The 16,313-nt window shown below is 41.9% G+C and overlaps 1 protein-coding gene across 2 annotated transcripts in view; it reads left to right on the forward strand.

The window, feature by feature from the left end:
• STAC (SH3 and cysteine rich domain) overlaps positions 1-7,541 on the forward strand; it is a 151,348-nt gene extending 143,807 nt beyond the window's left edge. For both annotated transcript variants that reach the window (XM_023214893.2, XM_023214894.2), the window contains one exon: positions 5,734-7,541. In XM_023214893.2, the coding sequence (XP_023070661.1) occupies positions 5,734-5,832 (99 nt within the window). In that variant the 3' untranslated portion in view covers positions 5,833-7,541. The remainder of the gene's footprint in view (positions 1-5,733) is intronic.
• Positions 7,542-16,313: the final 8,772 nt, after the last annotated feature.

A 16,313-nucleotide genomic window follows, 5' to 3' on the forward strand; every position in this document is an offset into this window, starting at 1 on the left:
TGGGCCTAATCTAATCACTTGAGCCCTTAAGAACAGAGAAATGTATCTGGCTAGCGTCAGGGAGATGCAACAGAAGAGGACAGATGAGAAATGAAGTAAAAGTGTAAGTCAAAGAGAGATAAAGTATGAGAAAGACTCATCCTACTATTATTGGATATGAAGATGGAGAAAGGGGACCACAAGCCAGAGGATGAGGGTGGCCTCTAGAAACTGGAAACAGGCATCTCAGTCCTCCAGGCACAGGGAGGTGAACTCAGCATCAACCTAAATGAGCCTAAAATTAAATACTCCCCTAGAGAAAAAGCAAAGAAAGAATGGAATAGAGCCCTTTTGACTCCTTGATTTTGCCCTTATAAAACCCAGAGCAGAGAAAACTAGCCAAGTCCACTAGACCTACAAAACTGTGATACAATAAATGGTGTTGTTTAAGGCTTCTCTAAGTTTGTGGTGATTTGTTACAACAGTAATAGCAAATGAATAAACATCTCAAGTTGCAAAACTCAAACTCAACCTCGAAGGGTCTATTTTACTCCTATAATAAAGAGTCTGATAGAGGTCAGTTCTTGAGTTGATAATTCAGTGGCTTGATCCCCTGATCAGAGAACCAAATTCTTCCATATTTCTGCTAAGCCATCCTTGAAATGGTGACTACGTCCCCTGGTGGTCACAGATGGCTGCAGCCACTCCAGGAATCCTTCCAGACAAAAATTTTCTTCCTAAGGCATCTCTTTTAATAGTGCCGGAGGGAAACTTTCCCAGAACTTCCCTAGCAGATATTTCATCTTGCTTCATTGGCTACAACTAAGTTCTACGTAAACCACTAAGAATCACTAACAAGGAGGATAGAAACAGGACTTGGATCAATTAAATTTACCTAAGTTACATAGGATAGGGATGGGCAATAGAATGAAAGGTAGGACTCTGCCTCGTGGGAAAACGATAGAAATGACCATAAGTACCAATCATCAGTGTTTGCCTCAAGGTTTTAGTTATCCTAGGACAGTGAGTGATTGATGCAGAACTAAGGTTGCCCAGCTGAAATGATGAGTGAATTAGTCTGAGTCCAGCTCAGTTTCCAACAAATGCAAAAACCAAAGTAGAGAACATGATACGTGATCAGAAGTCTAAAATGTCAAAGATTGAACACTGAATGTTAACATTTAACTCCAAATCAAGGACCTGAAAGCCATTAAAGAGTCTAGGCTCTGGAGAATGAGATTGGGAAGAAATTGAGCAAGTCATTCAAATCCAGAAGACCATAAATTGCCTGTGTCCCATACTAGGAAAGCAAAGTTTCTGAGAGATGCTGAGGAGCTGGCCATAGCCTGGCCTACATGGTTAGGTATGCGCTAGGCTGGCTGGAGATGGATTGCTGTGTATGTGGGGTGCCTTTGCTCTGCATATGCTGTGCCTGCCTTGGTGTTGGGACATCAAGCTTACCACTGCTGCATACATGATGCTCATGTCAGCAAGCTGACTGGTCAGGTCAGGATTTATCACTATGGGAAGAAAATTTGTCCAGCTTTCAGGAAGTCTCTTTAGGTTAGAGATGGGGAGGAATGATGGAGACAGAATGGGTGGCAAGAGAAAAAAAAAGAGGACAGATGAAGATAGGAAGGGAAAGGAAGAAAGTCAAGGGCAGGGGAGAGGAGAAGAGGGAAAGGGAAGGGAAGAGAGAGGAGGGGAAAGGAAAACAGAAATAATTGCTTTAAATAAATCTGACCACCTCATTCCTCCAATTAAAACCTTTCAACACCCTTGTGGTTAATACTAACAGTCGCGTTTGCCCTTTTCCCACGCTGCAGAGCCCTGAGTTTTGTTCTGTTGTCCACCTATATCTTTAATGACTGAGGCAGTGCTAACTGAATTGATCCCATTCTCCTTGTCGGTGATGATTTCAGTGGTTTACTTGTGGCCCAATTCTAGTCCATGAGATAGGTCAGAAGGTCAGCCAAAGGTCTTAGCAGAGTTTAGCATGGCTTCCATTTCCTGCACACTTTAGGCTCTGACAGATTTTGTGGCTTCATCTTATACCCGTTATTCCCTCCATCTCTCTGTTCTGGTCCACTCAATTTTTTTCCATTACTTCAAAGTGTCACAATCTCTTGGTGCTGGAATTTGTTTTTATTCTAGTCTTGTTTTCCTTCTTCCCACACCTTTTTCTTTTTTCTTTAAATGTCACTTTTTCAAGAAGGTATTTCTTACCCCATTGGTTAGATCAGGTTTCCATAAGTATTTCCGTTGGTACTTTTTTCTTCATTCATTAGGTTGTGCAAAAAAAATTATGTTTTATGTTGTCAGTCAGATTACTAAATGTTGCCCACAGGACAATCAGCCATCAAAACAGCCACAGCCCTTGCACTTACCACGTTTTTGATGTCTCAATAAATTTCAGCTGGGACAGCTGTACCCAGAAAGCTCTGTCAGGGATCTGTCTGTCTTGTATTGCACTAGTTCCCAGCATTTGTAATGGTATCTAACACGTAGTAGGTACTCAATAAAGAGTTGTTGAATGAATGAATAAATAAGGAAAGCAGGGAACTGAGGATCCTTAGGCAACAAAAATATCTCTAACTGGACCTGGTGAGTAAAACATTTCTGCTAGGGAGATCAACTGTTCAATTACAGTTTGGAATTGAAGGGTTTTGGAGGACTTGGGACTTTCAGTGCTAAAACTGAGAAAGTCCTGAGGAAACCAAGACTAGTTGTTCGCCCTCTATTTATGGCCCTCCAAACCAAAAGAGTTCCTCTGTCCTCACTTTCCACTCTTCCACCCATAACTAATCTTCTGGGAAGATATTTCCATTCTGCCTCTAAATGAATGGAAATGTTTCAGGCTCTGCCATTGTTTCCTAAAATGGTAGATCCTCAAGGCTGAGAGGTTATGTATTTACCATCAGAATTTTAAATTCTGGATCCTTCATTTCTGGATAGAGTCAAAGCTACTGAAGCCTGTGTTCAGTCGTTTGTACTCATCATCTTCAAACTTTCTCATCCTTACAAAGGTCTCCCAAAATCAAAGCACTTTATGGATGCCAAACTGAAAGGTTGAAGATAAGCCAGTGCATTCAACAAAGCATGAACCATTGTGCTTCTTGGCTTCCTATTTCAGAGACACTTCCGAACAACTCTTCCACAGCCTCTATCAAGCAATCCTTCTCTTCTACATAAAAACCTTGAAAGAGAAGAGAAAAAAGCAAAAGTCTATCTTATATACAGGCACACATTTGAACCTCAGTGGTTTTTTTGCTCCAAGAACTGAAATTTACTCTTCACAGAGATGATGAAATTCTCTGAAAATGACCCAAAAGACATTTTTTGGGTCAGTCCGGTTTTTGTTTGTTCCAAGGCATGGAGTAATGGTGTAAGGCTCTCAGCTCTGGCCGGAATTTCAGTGTTCTGACTCCTTGCCCACTCTTCCACATCACCACAATACGGCATCCTTGTGTGTATATGTCAATAAATTGTTTTCAAGTTTGATTTTTTAATTTCAATATTTAAATTCAACATGTTTTCATGGTTCATGTTTCACCTAGAACCAGCCTACTCAAAGGGCAGGTGTTTATATTTTTATCGATGCTGACTGGTAGGACTTATATTAAGGGTTGTTGAATTTTGACACATAGAAATAGGTGAGAAAACACACTCTTTGGCAAATTGTAAAGGTAAATCCTCCTCTCAAGGCACTTTTGTGTGTTCTTTCAAGACATACTCCCTGCTCATCACTGGAGCCTCCCCGCTTCAGTATTACTGGCATGGGCAATGGCAGGTCTCAGCTTTGTCACCCAGGCTGGAGTGCAGTGGCGTGATCTCGGCTCACTGCAACTCTGCCTCCAAGGTTCAAGTGATTCTCCTGCCTTGGCCTCCTGAGTAGCTGGGATTACAGGCATGCACCACCACGCCCAGCTAATTTTTGTATTTTCAGTAGAGACAGGGTTTCATGACATTGGCCAGGCTGGTCATGAAGTCCTGACTTCAAGTGATCCACCCGTCTCAGCCTCCCAAAGTGCTGGAATTAGAGACATGAGCCACTGTGCCCAGCCAGGTGTCAGCATTTATTTATTTATTTATTTATTTATTTATTTTTTATGGAGGTATAATTTTCCATTCTGATTAGACCCTATTATTCTGAGGGCAAAAACTATGTTTTGTGCTCCTTTTGTATCACCTAAGGCACCTGGTACTATGTTGGGCATGTATTTATTTATTTATTTTATACTCTAAGTTCTGAGATACATGTGCAGAAAGTGCAGATTTGTTACCAAACATATGACAAAAGAGCTACACAGCTCAGCTTTTGAAAATCAAGTAGTCCATCCCTTTTGAAGTCATGTCAAGGGACCTAACATGACCCATCAGCTACTTCTCTCACAGTGGCCCATATCTGGTCTTCATGAAACAGTCAACACATCCTCTACTCTTACAGATTATCTCTTCTTCACTTCACTGTCTGAGCCTCTTTCTAGTCAAGTTTCTCACACAGTAGATTTCTGAAGTATGAGTCAGATACCTGTCCATTGTATGTCCCAAGCTCCAGGAGTCACAAATCAAGCTCTTTGAGTATCCTATTCAAGCCCCTTCTTCTACATGATGGAAGAGCCCACTGTGGTGGCTTCTGTTGGAGGCTTGCTCACATCCCTTTCACCAGATGGGTGCACTCATCTCCCAGTTGCTATATTGGCCACCAACACCTCACAGCTTCTCAGGGAGGGCCTTTTGAGACAGCAGGACCCTCTCTCCTGGAAGGTTATGCCCCTCAGGCTACAGGCCAGCCAATGGCCAATGACTGACTGACATAGGGTCCAAAAGTCTGAAACCCTAGCTTCAAAGTGAGACAGTTCTATGATGCAATTCATGCTCCAGAGCTCCCAGGGGAACCAAGCTAGACTGCTTTCCAGCTGAAAACCTCTCATTGCTGGGCTCCTTCCCCTGCCCCCATCCTGCATCCCTCACTTCCCACCCCCCGAGAGCACCTTCTCAATAAGCCACTTGCACAAGGATCCCTGTATCAGGCTCTGTTCCTAGGGAATCCAACCTAAGACAAGGTGAGGCAGGAGAAACTCACAACACAACAATAGTTCTGTTCATAAACCTCTTCTAATTTTCATCTGGCATATCCACCCTTCTATGACCTTCAGTGGCCAATAAGTGGTGAGCGGCAAGAGTATCCAAATGAATGTTTACCAACTCCTTTTTAAAAGTCTAGCATAGGTGGCCTTACTTTGGAATATGGGAATTGTTAGCATCTATTTGCTTGAGGCCAGGAGTGAAATAGTTCCCTTTGACTTCCTGATGTTATATGAGACGCATATAAAATTCTGAGCACATGACGGAAGTCTGCTGAATGATAGCTATTATTTTGGTCCTTTAAATAATGTCTTGAGCACTCATTGCATGCCATATGCTAGGCTCTGTGACAAACATTCTTATCTCATTCTGTCCTCACAGTGACTCTTCAGAGGGTCACAGTACTATTAATCCTCATTTTATTGATCCTCATTCATAAAGCTAAATTTCAGAAAACATTGAATGCCTGGGCCTCATTCCAAAGCTAGGTTTTTGCCTAATTTTTTTTATCAAATTCTCACTGTGCTCATTTCCCACCCTGAAACTGCTCTCCCTTTTCCAGTTTGTTGCTCCTGCAACATCAGTCAGCAGGGATTCAAGCTGCAGGTTCTAACTTCTTTCTTGCTGACAGTAAAGTCTTTTTTGTTTTTCTTCCTTGGCATTCAGATCTGCGTGAGTTCTGAAGAAGAGCAAGATGGCTTTATCAGAGTCCTCAGTGGAAAAAAGAAAGGCCTCATCCCCCTTGATGTCCTAGAAAACATCTGATTGCTGGCTCCTCCTCCGTTTGCAGTAGGCAAGCTCTGCTGTGATGCCTCTGCCTCATCTCACACTGCGTCAACCCAGAGGAGCTGCCTCACTGACCCAGCCCCCCCAGGAAACAGTGAGACAAGAATCAAGTATCTGAGACTGTGGAGTAACAGCCACAAAACAGAGGGACCACTGCACAGCATATCCAGGCCTCCCCAGATGGGGACAAGGCTGAGAGAGTCAGCAGGCAGAGCCAGATGCCATGCTTGGCAGCAGCAGTAGGACTATAAACCACAGCTGTCCCCCAGGATCCCACTCCTTTCCTGTCTGTGTGGTGTAAGTTAACACACTGGAGTGTGCTCCAGTTTGCAGGGTAGCCCAGTGCAAGATTCAGATCCATGTAGCCAAGTATTCTTCTGGTTCCAGACCTATGTCACCAGTACTGGTCAGTCAGTGTCATCACATTTCAGGCCCCAAGCAATCTCTGTGCAAAGCATCAGAAAGGCCTGCTTCCCAGCCCCCAGCATTCCAGTGCTCCCCAGGCTCCCCCTCTTTGTGATTGTGCTGTCCAGAGTGTCCAGCTTGTTCTTTCTTTCTCTTCAGTCCTCTGAGTACATCTGGTGGTGTGCATTAGATGTGAGGGCTATGTTGACATGGCATCACCTCCAAAGACCTGACCTGCCTAAAGACTGATGACAAACCATCCTTCCTGTTGTTCTAGGTACTGGCCTGGGTAACAGAGCAGGACACAAGACATAGATACAGTGGGGAGGAGAAGTGGGGAAAGGTGGGGCAGAGAGTTCTTACTTATTGAAGATTATATAGCCCTTTCAGTTATGAAACCCCTGCTTGAGGGCGATGGACCTAGGGAAGAGACTATAACAAAAAGTCTACACTTTCATTTTACATCCTCTCTATTGGAGGCAGCATTTTTCCTTCATGCTGTCCTATAGGACTCCACTTTGGAGGCTGAACCTACCTTGCAGGAACTAGGAACATGAAGGGGAATCAACAACAGCACCTTGGAAGAAATGTAGCCAAATTGGAATCCATTCTTCTTTAGGGCAGTATGTTATACCCTAGCAGATGTAAAATGGAAAATAATCCTAATGCTTCATCCTTCTGAAAGTAGAGGAACTAGGGGCCCAATTAGCATCATCTAGGGGAATCTCTATTACTCTGTACTTGTACTAATGTTTACAAGAATGCAATATACTGTGATGCCTTCCTACTCAAGCCTGCTAGCACTCAAACTTCCATCCTATTAGTCATTAATATGGTTAAACTTCAATTCACAATCACCTTGGAATCAATGTCAGTTTGATTTATTTTGTTACAGAGCAATAAAATCATTAGAACAATGGTTTTTAAAAGACTTAAGTGGATGCATCCTATGCATGTAAGCATTATTTCCCAAACCAAAGCATCATTAGTCTCCATTTATTTATTTTGTTCCTATTCAGTGTGAAGCTGGGAACTGAGAGGGGATGGCTGCTGGTTTCACAGAAGTTTGGATGCCTTACTCTTATCTTAAAGCCAGCATCCAGAATTTTCTCCCTCTCTGATGCCACATGCAAAACCAGGTATACAATGGCAAGATGGATTCTTTGAGAGCCAGGGTAGATCATATGACTGCCTTTCTGTAAAATTGGATGCCTAGTACAAATGCTCTTTGCCTCTAATTCAGTATTCCATTTAATAAAAACAATACAGTGGAAAGGAGCATCGGAAACATGTGTCCTGATCTCTTCTTTCTGTTGTGATACCCACTGACTTTTTGGTACAGTGGTGTCACATCATATGCATGTTTAATTAAGATGAATCTTAAAAATCAGTTTGCCTTTTACAGTTGAATGGAAAGAAGATGTGGTATCTAGCCTCCAAGGTAGTCTCCCAAAGATCCTACCTCCTCATATTCTTTCCTTTGTGTAGTCCCTTCCCACGCTGAATCAAGTCTGGTCTTATGTGGCCAGTTGAATACAGCAGAAGTAGTACTACAAAGCTGTCTTACTCTATTTTCTGTTTCTGTAACAGAATATCTAAGACTGGTTAATTTATCAAGAAAAGAGATTTATGTAGCTGACAATTCTAGAGGCTAGGAAGTCCAAGAAGCATAGTGCTGGCATTTACTTGGCTTCTGACGATGGCCATATGCTGTATCATAGTATGGCAGAGAAGCAGAATAGAAAGCAGGCATATAGAGAGAGACCAAACACAAGGAGCAGCTTTGATTTTTAACAACTCACTCGTGAAGTAACAAACCCAGTCCCAAGAGAGCAAGAACTCACTCACACCCGTGGGATAGCATTATCTATTCATGACGGATTCTCCCCATGACCCAAACACCTCCCATTCAGCCCCACCTCCCAATATAGCCACAATGGCAATCAAATTTCAACATGAGTTTCGGAGTGGACAAACCATACTCAAAACATAGTAATGACCCCATTACTATGATTGCATCTGAGGTTAACTTTTAAAAGCAGCTTTAGCCTTGATCTCTTGGAACATTCACTATTAGAACCTTCAGATACCATAAGAATTTCAACTACCCCGAGGCCACTATGCAGGAAAGACCCAGTGGAAAGACTATATATTTCATCACCTGAGGTGGCAGACATCACAGAGCAGAGATGAATCGTCCCTGCTGAGCCCTGCCCAAGTTACAGATTTATGAGCAAGATAACTATTTAGGGATTTTTTAAGTCACTAAGTTTTGGAGTGATTTGTTATACAGAAACAGATAACAGAAGCAGGGGTTTTGTAATTTGAGTCAAATTACAAAATTTGAGTTTGTTAGAAGAGAAAAATGCTCTCTCTGCACAATGAGGCCCAAAAGTGTTGCAAACATCAAGTGCTAGCAGGCAATTACCCCTCCAAATACAAGATATCTAGTATTCCCTAAAGATCTGGAGTCATCCAGACATAAGGGAAAAAGCAAGATATTTCTCATAATACAGATTTTCATGAATGCTTACACAAACACAGATTTTAGGAGCTACAACTTTTCTTCTCCTGCCTGTCTGCAGAAATTACAAGCACAAGGATAGCTATGGCCTGCCAAAGTCTTAAAGGCTTGCAAGATTCAGAAAATGGCTAAAAGAAGGACCATAGTTTTTGAGTGAAGAAGAGATGAAGACCTCAGGAGATACTCTGGTGAGGAGACAGGGAAGGAGGGGAAGTGTCCATATGAAGAATGAAAAGGGAACCTGAAGGATATGCTTTGTAGTGTACGAAAACAGCCTTGTACCCCCTTACCTCCTGCCCTTGCCTACAGCCAAGGGATGGTACATTCCTAGCTGCACCAGGAAGATATGCCCTATACTTCATCACCAGTGCTGTAAGATTTTACTTCTATTATAGTAAATTTGAAATGAAGAACTGAGTGTGCCTTCCTCAGGGCTCCAGAAAGTGGAGAATAGAACTCCCTTTACCTCCCATCACTAGCAGACGTCTACAGCACCTTTCACGTGGGCAGCAGGGCTACAAAGAGAGCCCACGTGTAGATATCCAGATGGCTAGATTTCACAGAAAGTTAGAAGTCCAGATGGCTAGATTTCACAGATGGTTGATTCCACAGACCATTTTCCTTCCTAACTACACAACACACACCACCACCACCATGACCACCCATACACTCATTCTCATTCACTCCCATGAAGAGGAAGAGTCCAGCATTTGGGTGGCATATTTAGAGTAGGTAGTGGAGTAGAACATGGTAGGATCTATTAGAGTTAGTCTTCTTTGCTACTAAAGAGAGAAAAATAAAACCAGTGGGAAGATCACAACACCTTGGTGCCAAGTACTGTTAAAAGGCAAAAGAGCCAGTTGTCCAGGAAACTGGCTACTCCAAGGAGGAGAGAGCCGAGAAGGAAATCTACTGGCCAGCCTCAGCCTACAGCCAGGTCCAGTCAGAGATGCAGCTGTGAAAAAGCGGTGTGTGGGAGAAAAAAGCTGAGATTTAAATAAAGTGAACCTGACTTCTTTACTCAGGACTTCTCAGAACCTTACCAGCAGGGAATAGGCTGTATAAATCTGGGCATAAAAGAAAATTCATCATTGCCCAAAATAGCATCCCCAGGAAACTGAGTGAGCAGGTGTGCTCCACAAATTTATCACAAAACAGAAACACTTAAAAATAACTCGAACAGAGCCGGGGGCGGTGGCTCACGCCTGTAATCCCAGCACTTTGGGAGGCCGAGGCGGGCGGATCACGAGGTCAGGAGATGGAGACAATCCTGGCTAACACGGTGAAAATCCGTCTCTACTAAAAATGCAAAAAATTAGCCAGGTGTGGTGGCGGGCGCCTGTAGTCCCAGCTACTGGGGAGGCTGAGGCAGGAGAATGGCGTGAACCCGGGAGGCGGAGCTTGCAGTAAGCCGAGATGGCGCCACTGCACTACAGCCTGGGCGACTGAGCAAGAAGACTCCGTCTCAAAAAAAATAAAACATAAAAATAAAGTAACTCGGACAGAAAATTAAAACTAGTTTAATGACATCCTGTAACTATCTCCTAGGTTTTGCTAAGTTGCCACTCTGTTGTGTGTTTCATACAACACCTGGTGTTTTGACCCTTAGAACATACTTTTTGTTAGATTCCAATGAGAAGTTTTAAATAGTCTTTAATCTTCCTGTGGATAATACAAATTTATCAATACTTTGAAATTTTAATAAGATAATAGCCATTTATTTTAACAGTACCCTTTTGCAAATGAAAAGATGGCAGGGTTTTTTATCAGCTCATTGTAAAGCTTACACAAATATTGAACATCCTCCGTGTCTTCATGGAAGTCAGGACATACTAAAGTCCTGGAAACACACCCAGGAAAAATACAAGACCTGTTTCCAAGATCGTGGATCATCTTTAGAATTCCTCCACTGGCATTATTTACTCAGGTTTTCAAGTTATTGCCCGAATCCATCTTTTTCTATACATGGTAAAATTTGTCTTTGTCTATCTTTGTTTTTATCAGCTTTTTGAAAATTATGTGCTTAGTTTATTTATTTTTACTCTTTATTTGGGTAATAAAAAATCATCCAAGGTTATAAATTTTCCTCTGAGTTCAGCTTTGACCACATTAGTTAGCTGATTCTATTTTCATTCACTTATAAATTATCTTTCGTTACAGTTTTTATTTTTTATTTGATTTTTAGTGTGTATTAATTAAACCATTGTGCACTATAGTCAGAAAATATGGTACATATGATTTTTGCTTTGAAGAATTAATTGGCATGTTGTTTTGTGCTCTAATATATTATTCATCTTTATAAATGTTCAGTAGATGCTGGGGGAAAAGTCATGTCTTTAGTATACAGAGTTCAACATGTATCTATTAAACAAATCCTTTAAGCATCCACATCCTTTTGTTTTGTTTTGTTTTTTTCTCTTTTGAAACAGAGTTTCACTCTGTCATCTAGGCTAGAGTGCAATGGTGTGATCTCATCTCACTGCAACCTCTGCCACCCGCGTTCAAGCAATTCTCCACCTCAGCCTCCTGAGTAACTGACATTACAGACGCCCGCCACCACACCTGGCTAACTTTTTTTAGTAGAGACAGGGTTTCACCCTGTTAGTCAGGCTAGTCTTGAACTCCTGAGCTCAGGTGATCCACCCGCCTCAGCCTCCCAAAGTGCTGGGATTACAGGTGTGAGCCACTGTGCCCAGCCTAAATATCTATATTCTTATTTATTTTTACTCATGTGCTCCATCAAAGACAAGGACAAGCAACAGTGTGGTTGAAATAAAAGATATTCTACAAGGACCTCCAATCACTTCCTTAGAGCCAGCCTTGGAGGGAGGAAATAGCAGCCAGTTCTTTCTGCCACAGTCTCCCTTTCTATAATAAATGTAGGATGAATCACTCAGGTCATTTCCTAAGTAAACATTCTTTTTAGGTCCCCGGAGCAAACTGTAAAGGAATCACTTTTAAATGAAGATATTCCAAAGATATTCTTAGAAAACTTCAATTTCAAATGCAGAGTATTTGGGTCATGGAATCTTGACAGAAAGATAAATTACAATGAAACCCACAGTTACTGTTGAAAAGCTGTTAAGGGTTTTTCTGATAAACTCAAAGAAACTTACAAGTTCCTAATTTTAAGGTAGTGGAGTCCTTTTCTTTCCTTCATGTTAGGCATATAAGAAATGAAATACTGAAATATATCTTCTACTGGAGTGGTATTCCTAGAAGCACGTAGCTAAAGAATGCATAACGTGGGTTTGGGATAATCAGTCTTATCCTGATATAAATACTTGCTGCATGGTAAGAATTCATTTATTCCTGACAATAATCCTGACAGCTGAGTCTTATTGCTTCCATTTTTCAGATGGAGAAACTGACACTCATAAATGTTAGATCACTTGCCCAAGGTCACACAACTGATAAAAGTTGGAATGAGGTTTTGCACCTATAACAGCATATCTAGTGCTCCTAAGTGGCTGGCTACTGAGAGCATTTGGTTGCAAAATTAAATGTTAGAGTTGCAGAATAACACACAGGTAATAATTATTATTGGTGTCATGCCTTACTATATAGTTTATTATAATTATTTCCTTGATGATAATAACAGTTTCAAGTTAATAGATTTATAGGTGATTATAGCAAAAAGCATACAATATTGTAGAGGTGGTGCCAGAAGAACTTATGACTTTCCAAGGATCCATGAGACACACCCTTAGCCTTGCAGACTGAGGAATCTGATGTGTTGGTGCATGGAGGAGAACTTCACTTCTCAGAGTAGGACTTACATTTACCAACCTCAAAAAGTCACATAAGCCCAAAAATAATAATTTATGAGCTCACATTGAAAATAATATGGTCATTATGTTGAGGGACAAACTTTACTGGCATATCTATCCTACTTGGTCTCCCTGAGGGCAACTGCATTAAATCTCTCCTGTACTTGGAAGGGCACCAAATGACTATGGAGGTTAGAGATGTGTTTGGTAGTATCCAACTCACATAACCTGAAAGAGCCACATGTACAATAAGATTGATCTTGACAGTGGTATCCACCATATTGGATAGTTGTTGGATAAGATTTCCTCTCTTCATCCAGTGCTTAAAATGGCCAATGCTCACTTTTGCATTAGTGATCTCACTTTGTCTATGTTTTGATAGTATAGGAATATGTCCCCTTCTCAGAGGCACGTTTCTTACTTTCAAGTAAGTCTTGCCCTAATCAGGAAGTGCCTGTTTTCTTTTTTTTTTTTTTTTTTTTTTTTGAGACGGAGTCTCGCTCTGTCGCCCAGGCTGGAGTGCGGTGGCAGGATCTCAGCTCACTGCAAGCTCCGCCTCCCGGGTTTACGCCATTCTCCTGCCTCAGCCTCCCGAGTAGCTGGGACCACAAGCGCCCGCCACCTCACCCGGCTAGTTTTTTGTATTTTTTAGTAGAGACAGGGTTTCACCGGGTTAGCCAGGATGGTCTCGATCTCCTGACCTTGTGATCCGCCCGTCTCAGCCTCCCAGAGTGCTGGGATTACAGGCTTGAGCCACCGCGCCCGGCCCGCCTGTTTTCAAAAAGAGTTTTAATCTCTCCAGTTTTATCTAGTCTGTGCTTAACTTTCTGAAATTTTAACTTTCAAAAAGGAGATATGCCTTATTTCCAAGTTCTCAAAGATTGAGTCTTTGGATGGGGTTCGTATCACAGCTCCAAGGCATGCCACCTACAAGACTGATAAAGGTGACAATCACATAATGAACTGATTAAATATAGTCATACCTAAGAGTATCTAAATTTGGACATGGTGAATCACAAGCTGCTGGTTTCAAGACACAGAGTTTTCTTTGGTCATGACAATGTGTTATGGTTTGAATGTGTCTTCCAAAGTTCAAATGTTGGAAACTTGATCCCCAGTGCAGTAGTGTTGGGAGGTGGGGCCTAATAGGAAGTGTTTGGGTCATGGGGGCACTGCCTTCATGAATGGGTTAGTGTCTTTATCTTGGAAGTGGTTCATTCTCTCTTGCGCCCTCTCTTTGCCCTTCTGCCTTTCATCATGGGATGATGCAGCAAGGTCTTCACAAGATGTAGCACCTCAATATTTGGACTTTCCAGCCTCCAGGATTGTGAACCAATAAATTTCTGTGTATTACCAATTATCCAGTCTGTGATATTCTGTTATAGCAACACAAAATGAACTAAGACACAATGGTGGTTCTTTTTGCGGTAAAATCAACAGGTATTTGTTACAGTTTACTGGGAAAGATGGTAATCCAACAAGTAATACTAAAAATATGTGATTAGTGCTACAATACAGAAAGTATGTTGAACCATAAGAGTATGCTGGGACTTTACTGGTTTCATTAGGAATAGGACCTACAAAGCTCAAAGCTCTTATGCTAAAAATATTCTCACTTTCCAAAAAGGCAATTTTATATTGGAAGTATGGTAAGGCAGCCTTCTTTCTGCTCTTTCTCATATAATTTCCCAACACTTGAAGCACTTTAGTTTCACTAGAACTTATGGATGATGAGGGAGGGTATTTTGTGGAGATTGGGCAGAGTTAGATTTTGTGGACTAAAGGTTTTCTTGTGGGGTTTTTTTTTTTTTTTTAACTTTTTAGCACAAATGTTTCCAATTGTGCGGGCCCTTCATGTTGGAGTGTTGACTATTTGAGCAATATTAGCAGTATTAGGAGAAGATTGGGTGAGGGATAGAGGGGCTGGTGAGGAAGAGGGGATGGGGTTAGGTGGAGGCACGATAGGGGCCATAGGAGAAAGAGGCTGCTGACTTATGCAATATATCATTCCAAAGAGGGTTTAGGTTCATATCTCATCTCTAGAGAAATGTCCTAAGAAGAATAATCCATCCAGGTAAGTCTCCATCCTTCCCACATCTGTCCTGATGTTTAGGACCCCAGAAGAAAATTATTTATAGAATAATAAGGGTTAAAGCATCATCAAAATGGAAACAAATATATAGGCTTCTTCACAACTAAAGGAACCAGATTTTTTTTTTTATCATAAGCATCCTGTGATTTGGGCCAAATTCCTGTCATTCATGATGGATCTCACAAAAGCTTTCGTAGTATAGAGAGATCCCAAACATGAAACTGCTCACCGCTAATGCTGCCAAAGTTGCTTTTCTCCCTTTCAATCACAGGCAGCTGGGGGGTGGGGGAAGAGCCGAAACATTAAATACTAAGAAATTAGTTTACAACTTTTGCAGATGTGATATTAAAAACATAAAATTCAATGCAATGAAGCAGTGCAGGGCACATCATGTTGATCCGGTGGTGGGAATAAATCTGTGAGCTTTCAGGACCAAGAAACATCTACTGCACTCACAGGAGAATCAGCCATCTGAGAAGTCTCGCACACTCTGCAGAAAAAGAGTGGACCAAGGAGGTTAGGCTGGGCATGATGGCATGCACCTATAGTCCTAGCCACCTGGGAGGCTGAGGCAGGAGGGTCACTTGAGCCCAGGAGTTTGAGGCTGCAATGAGTTACGATTGGTCCACTGCATTCCAGCCCAGACAACATAATGAGACTTTGCCTCTAAAGTAAAATAAAAAGAATGGGACAATGAGGGTCTACGGACTCAGCCAAGAGGGCAGTAGCAGGACTCAGACGAGGTTCCAGATACAGCAAGCTGTTGGATGGGGATGGGGCAGCACCAGGCAATGAAGAATCACCAACAGTGTAGCAAGACTGAGCAGGTTGTACTCAGCTCTGTGTCTGCTGAAGGAAGAAATACTTAAAGAGCTCTTGCTTTGAAGTGTGAGACCCTCAACACACCAGCTGAAATAACGGAAGATTGATGCTAACCTGACTTCTAGAAAGAGTAGTTGCTGTTACCTGCAGGGCTTTGGTTTTCCTGAGGAGCCTGCAGGCTGGACCACAGCTGAACTTTCTTGAACCCTTGAAGAAAGCCCCTGTACCCCTAGTCCAATGAGACTCATTAAGGACCTCTGATTTCCATAGTTCTAAGATAACACACTTGGATTGTTTAAGCCACTAAGTTTGTAGTCATTTGTTACAGCACCAATAGGAAACATGCAGCATTGCACTGCCACTTGGAAAGGTGGAGAGATAACAGGAGAAATTTAACTGAACCCCATTGTTATGCTTAAAGAATACTGAGTTCCCAAAACTCAGAATAAGCCAACTAAGGAGAATGGGAAAAATCCAATAGCATGGTGGTAATGTGTAACCAGTGTAGGAAAGTTATTATCTCCTTTGCCAAGCTAGCCTCTGAGGATGAGAAAAGTGGGGAAAGATTCCTCAGTTTGGCCACTAGGATTATATCCAAGGGCACACTGTCCCTGCCACCTTGGGGCCTACAACTGAGGATGCTACTGCAGTGCATGTTCTAATCAGAAGGCAAGGAATTCCAGAACGTGTGTATATACACATACATGCATACATGCGTACACACACACACACACACACACACACACACACACTCAGATGGAATTTATACTGCACTCCGGTAAAGATTTAAGCAGTTATTTCTTCTTTGAGTCAGTTGATTGATTTCAAAGCCAGTCTCTCCCTGTTT

This window comes from Piliocolobus tephrosceles, chromosome 2 (assembly GCF_002776525.5).
Source record: "Piliocolobus tephrosceles isolate RC106 chromosome 2, ASM277652v3, whole genome shotgun sequence".
Taxonomy (NCBI): Eukaryota; Metazoa; Chordata; class Mammalia; order Primates; family Cercopithecidae; genus Piliocolobus; species Piliocolobus tephrosceles.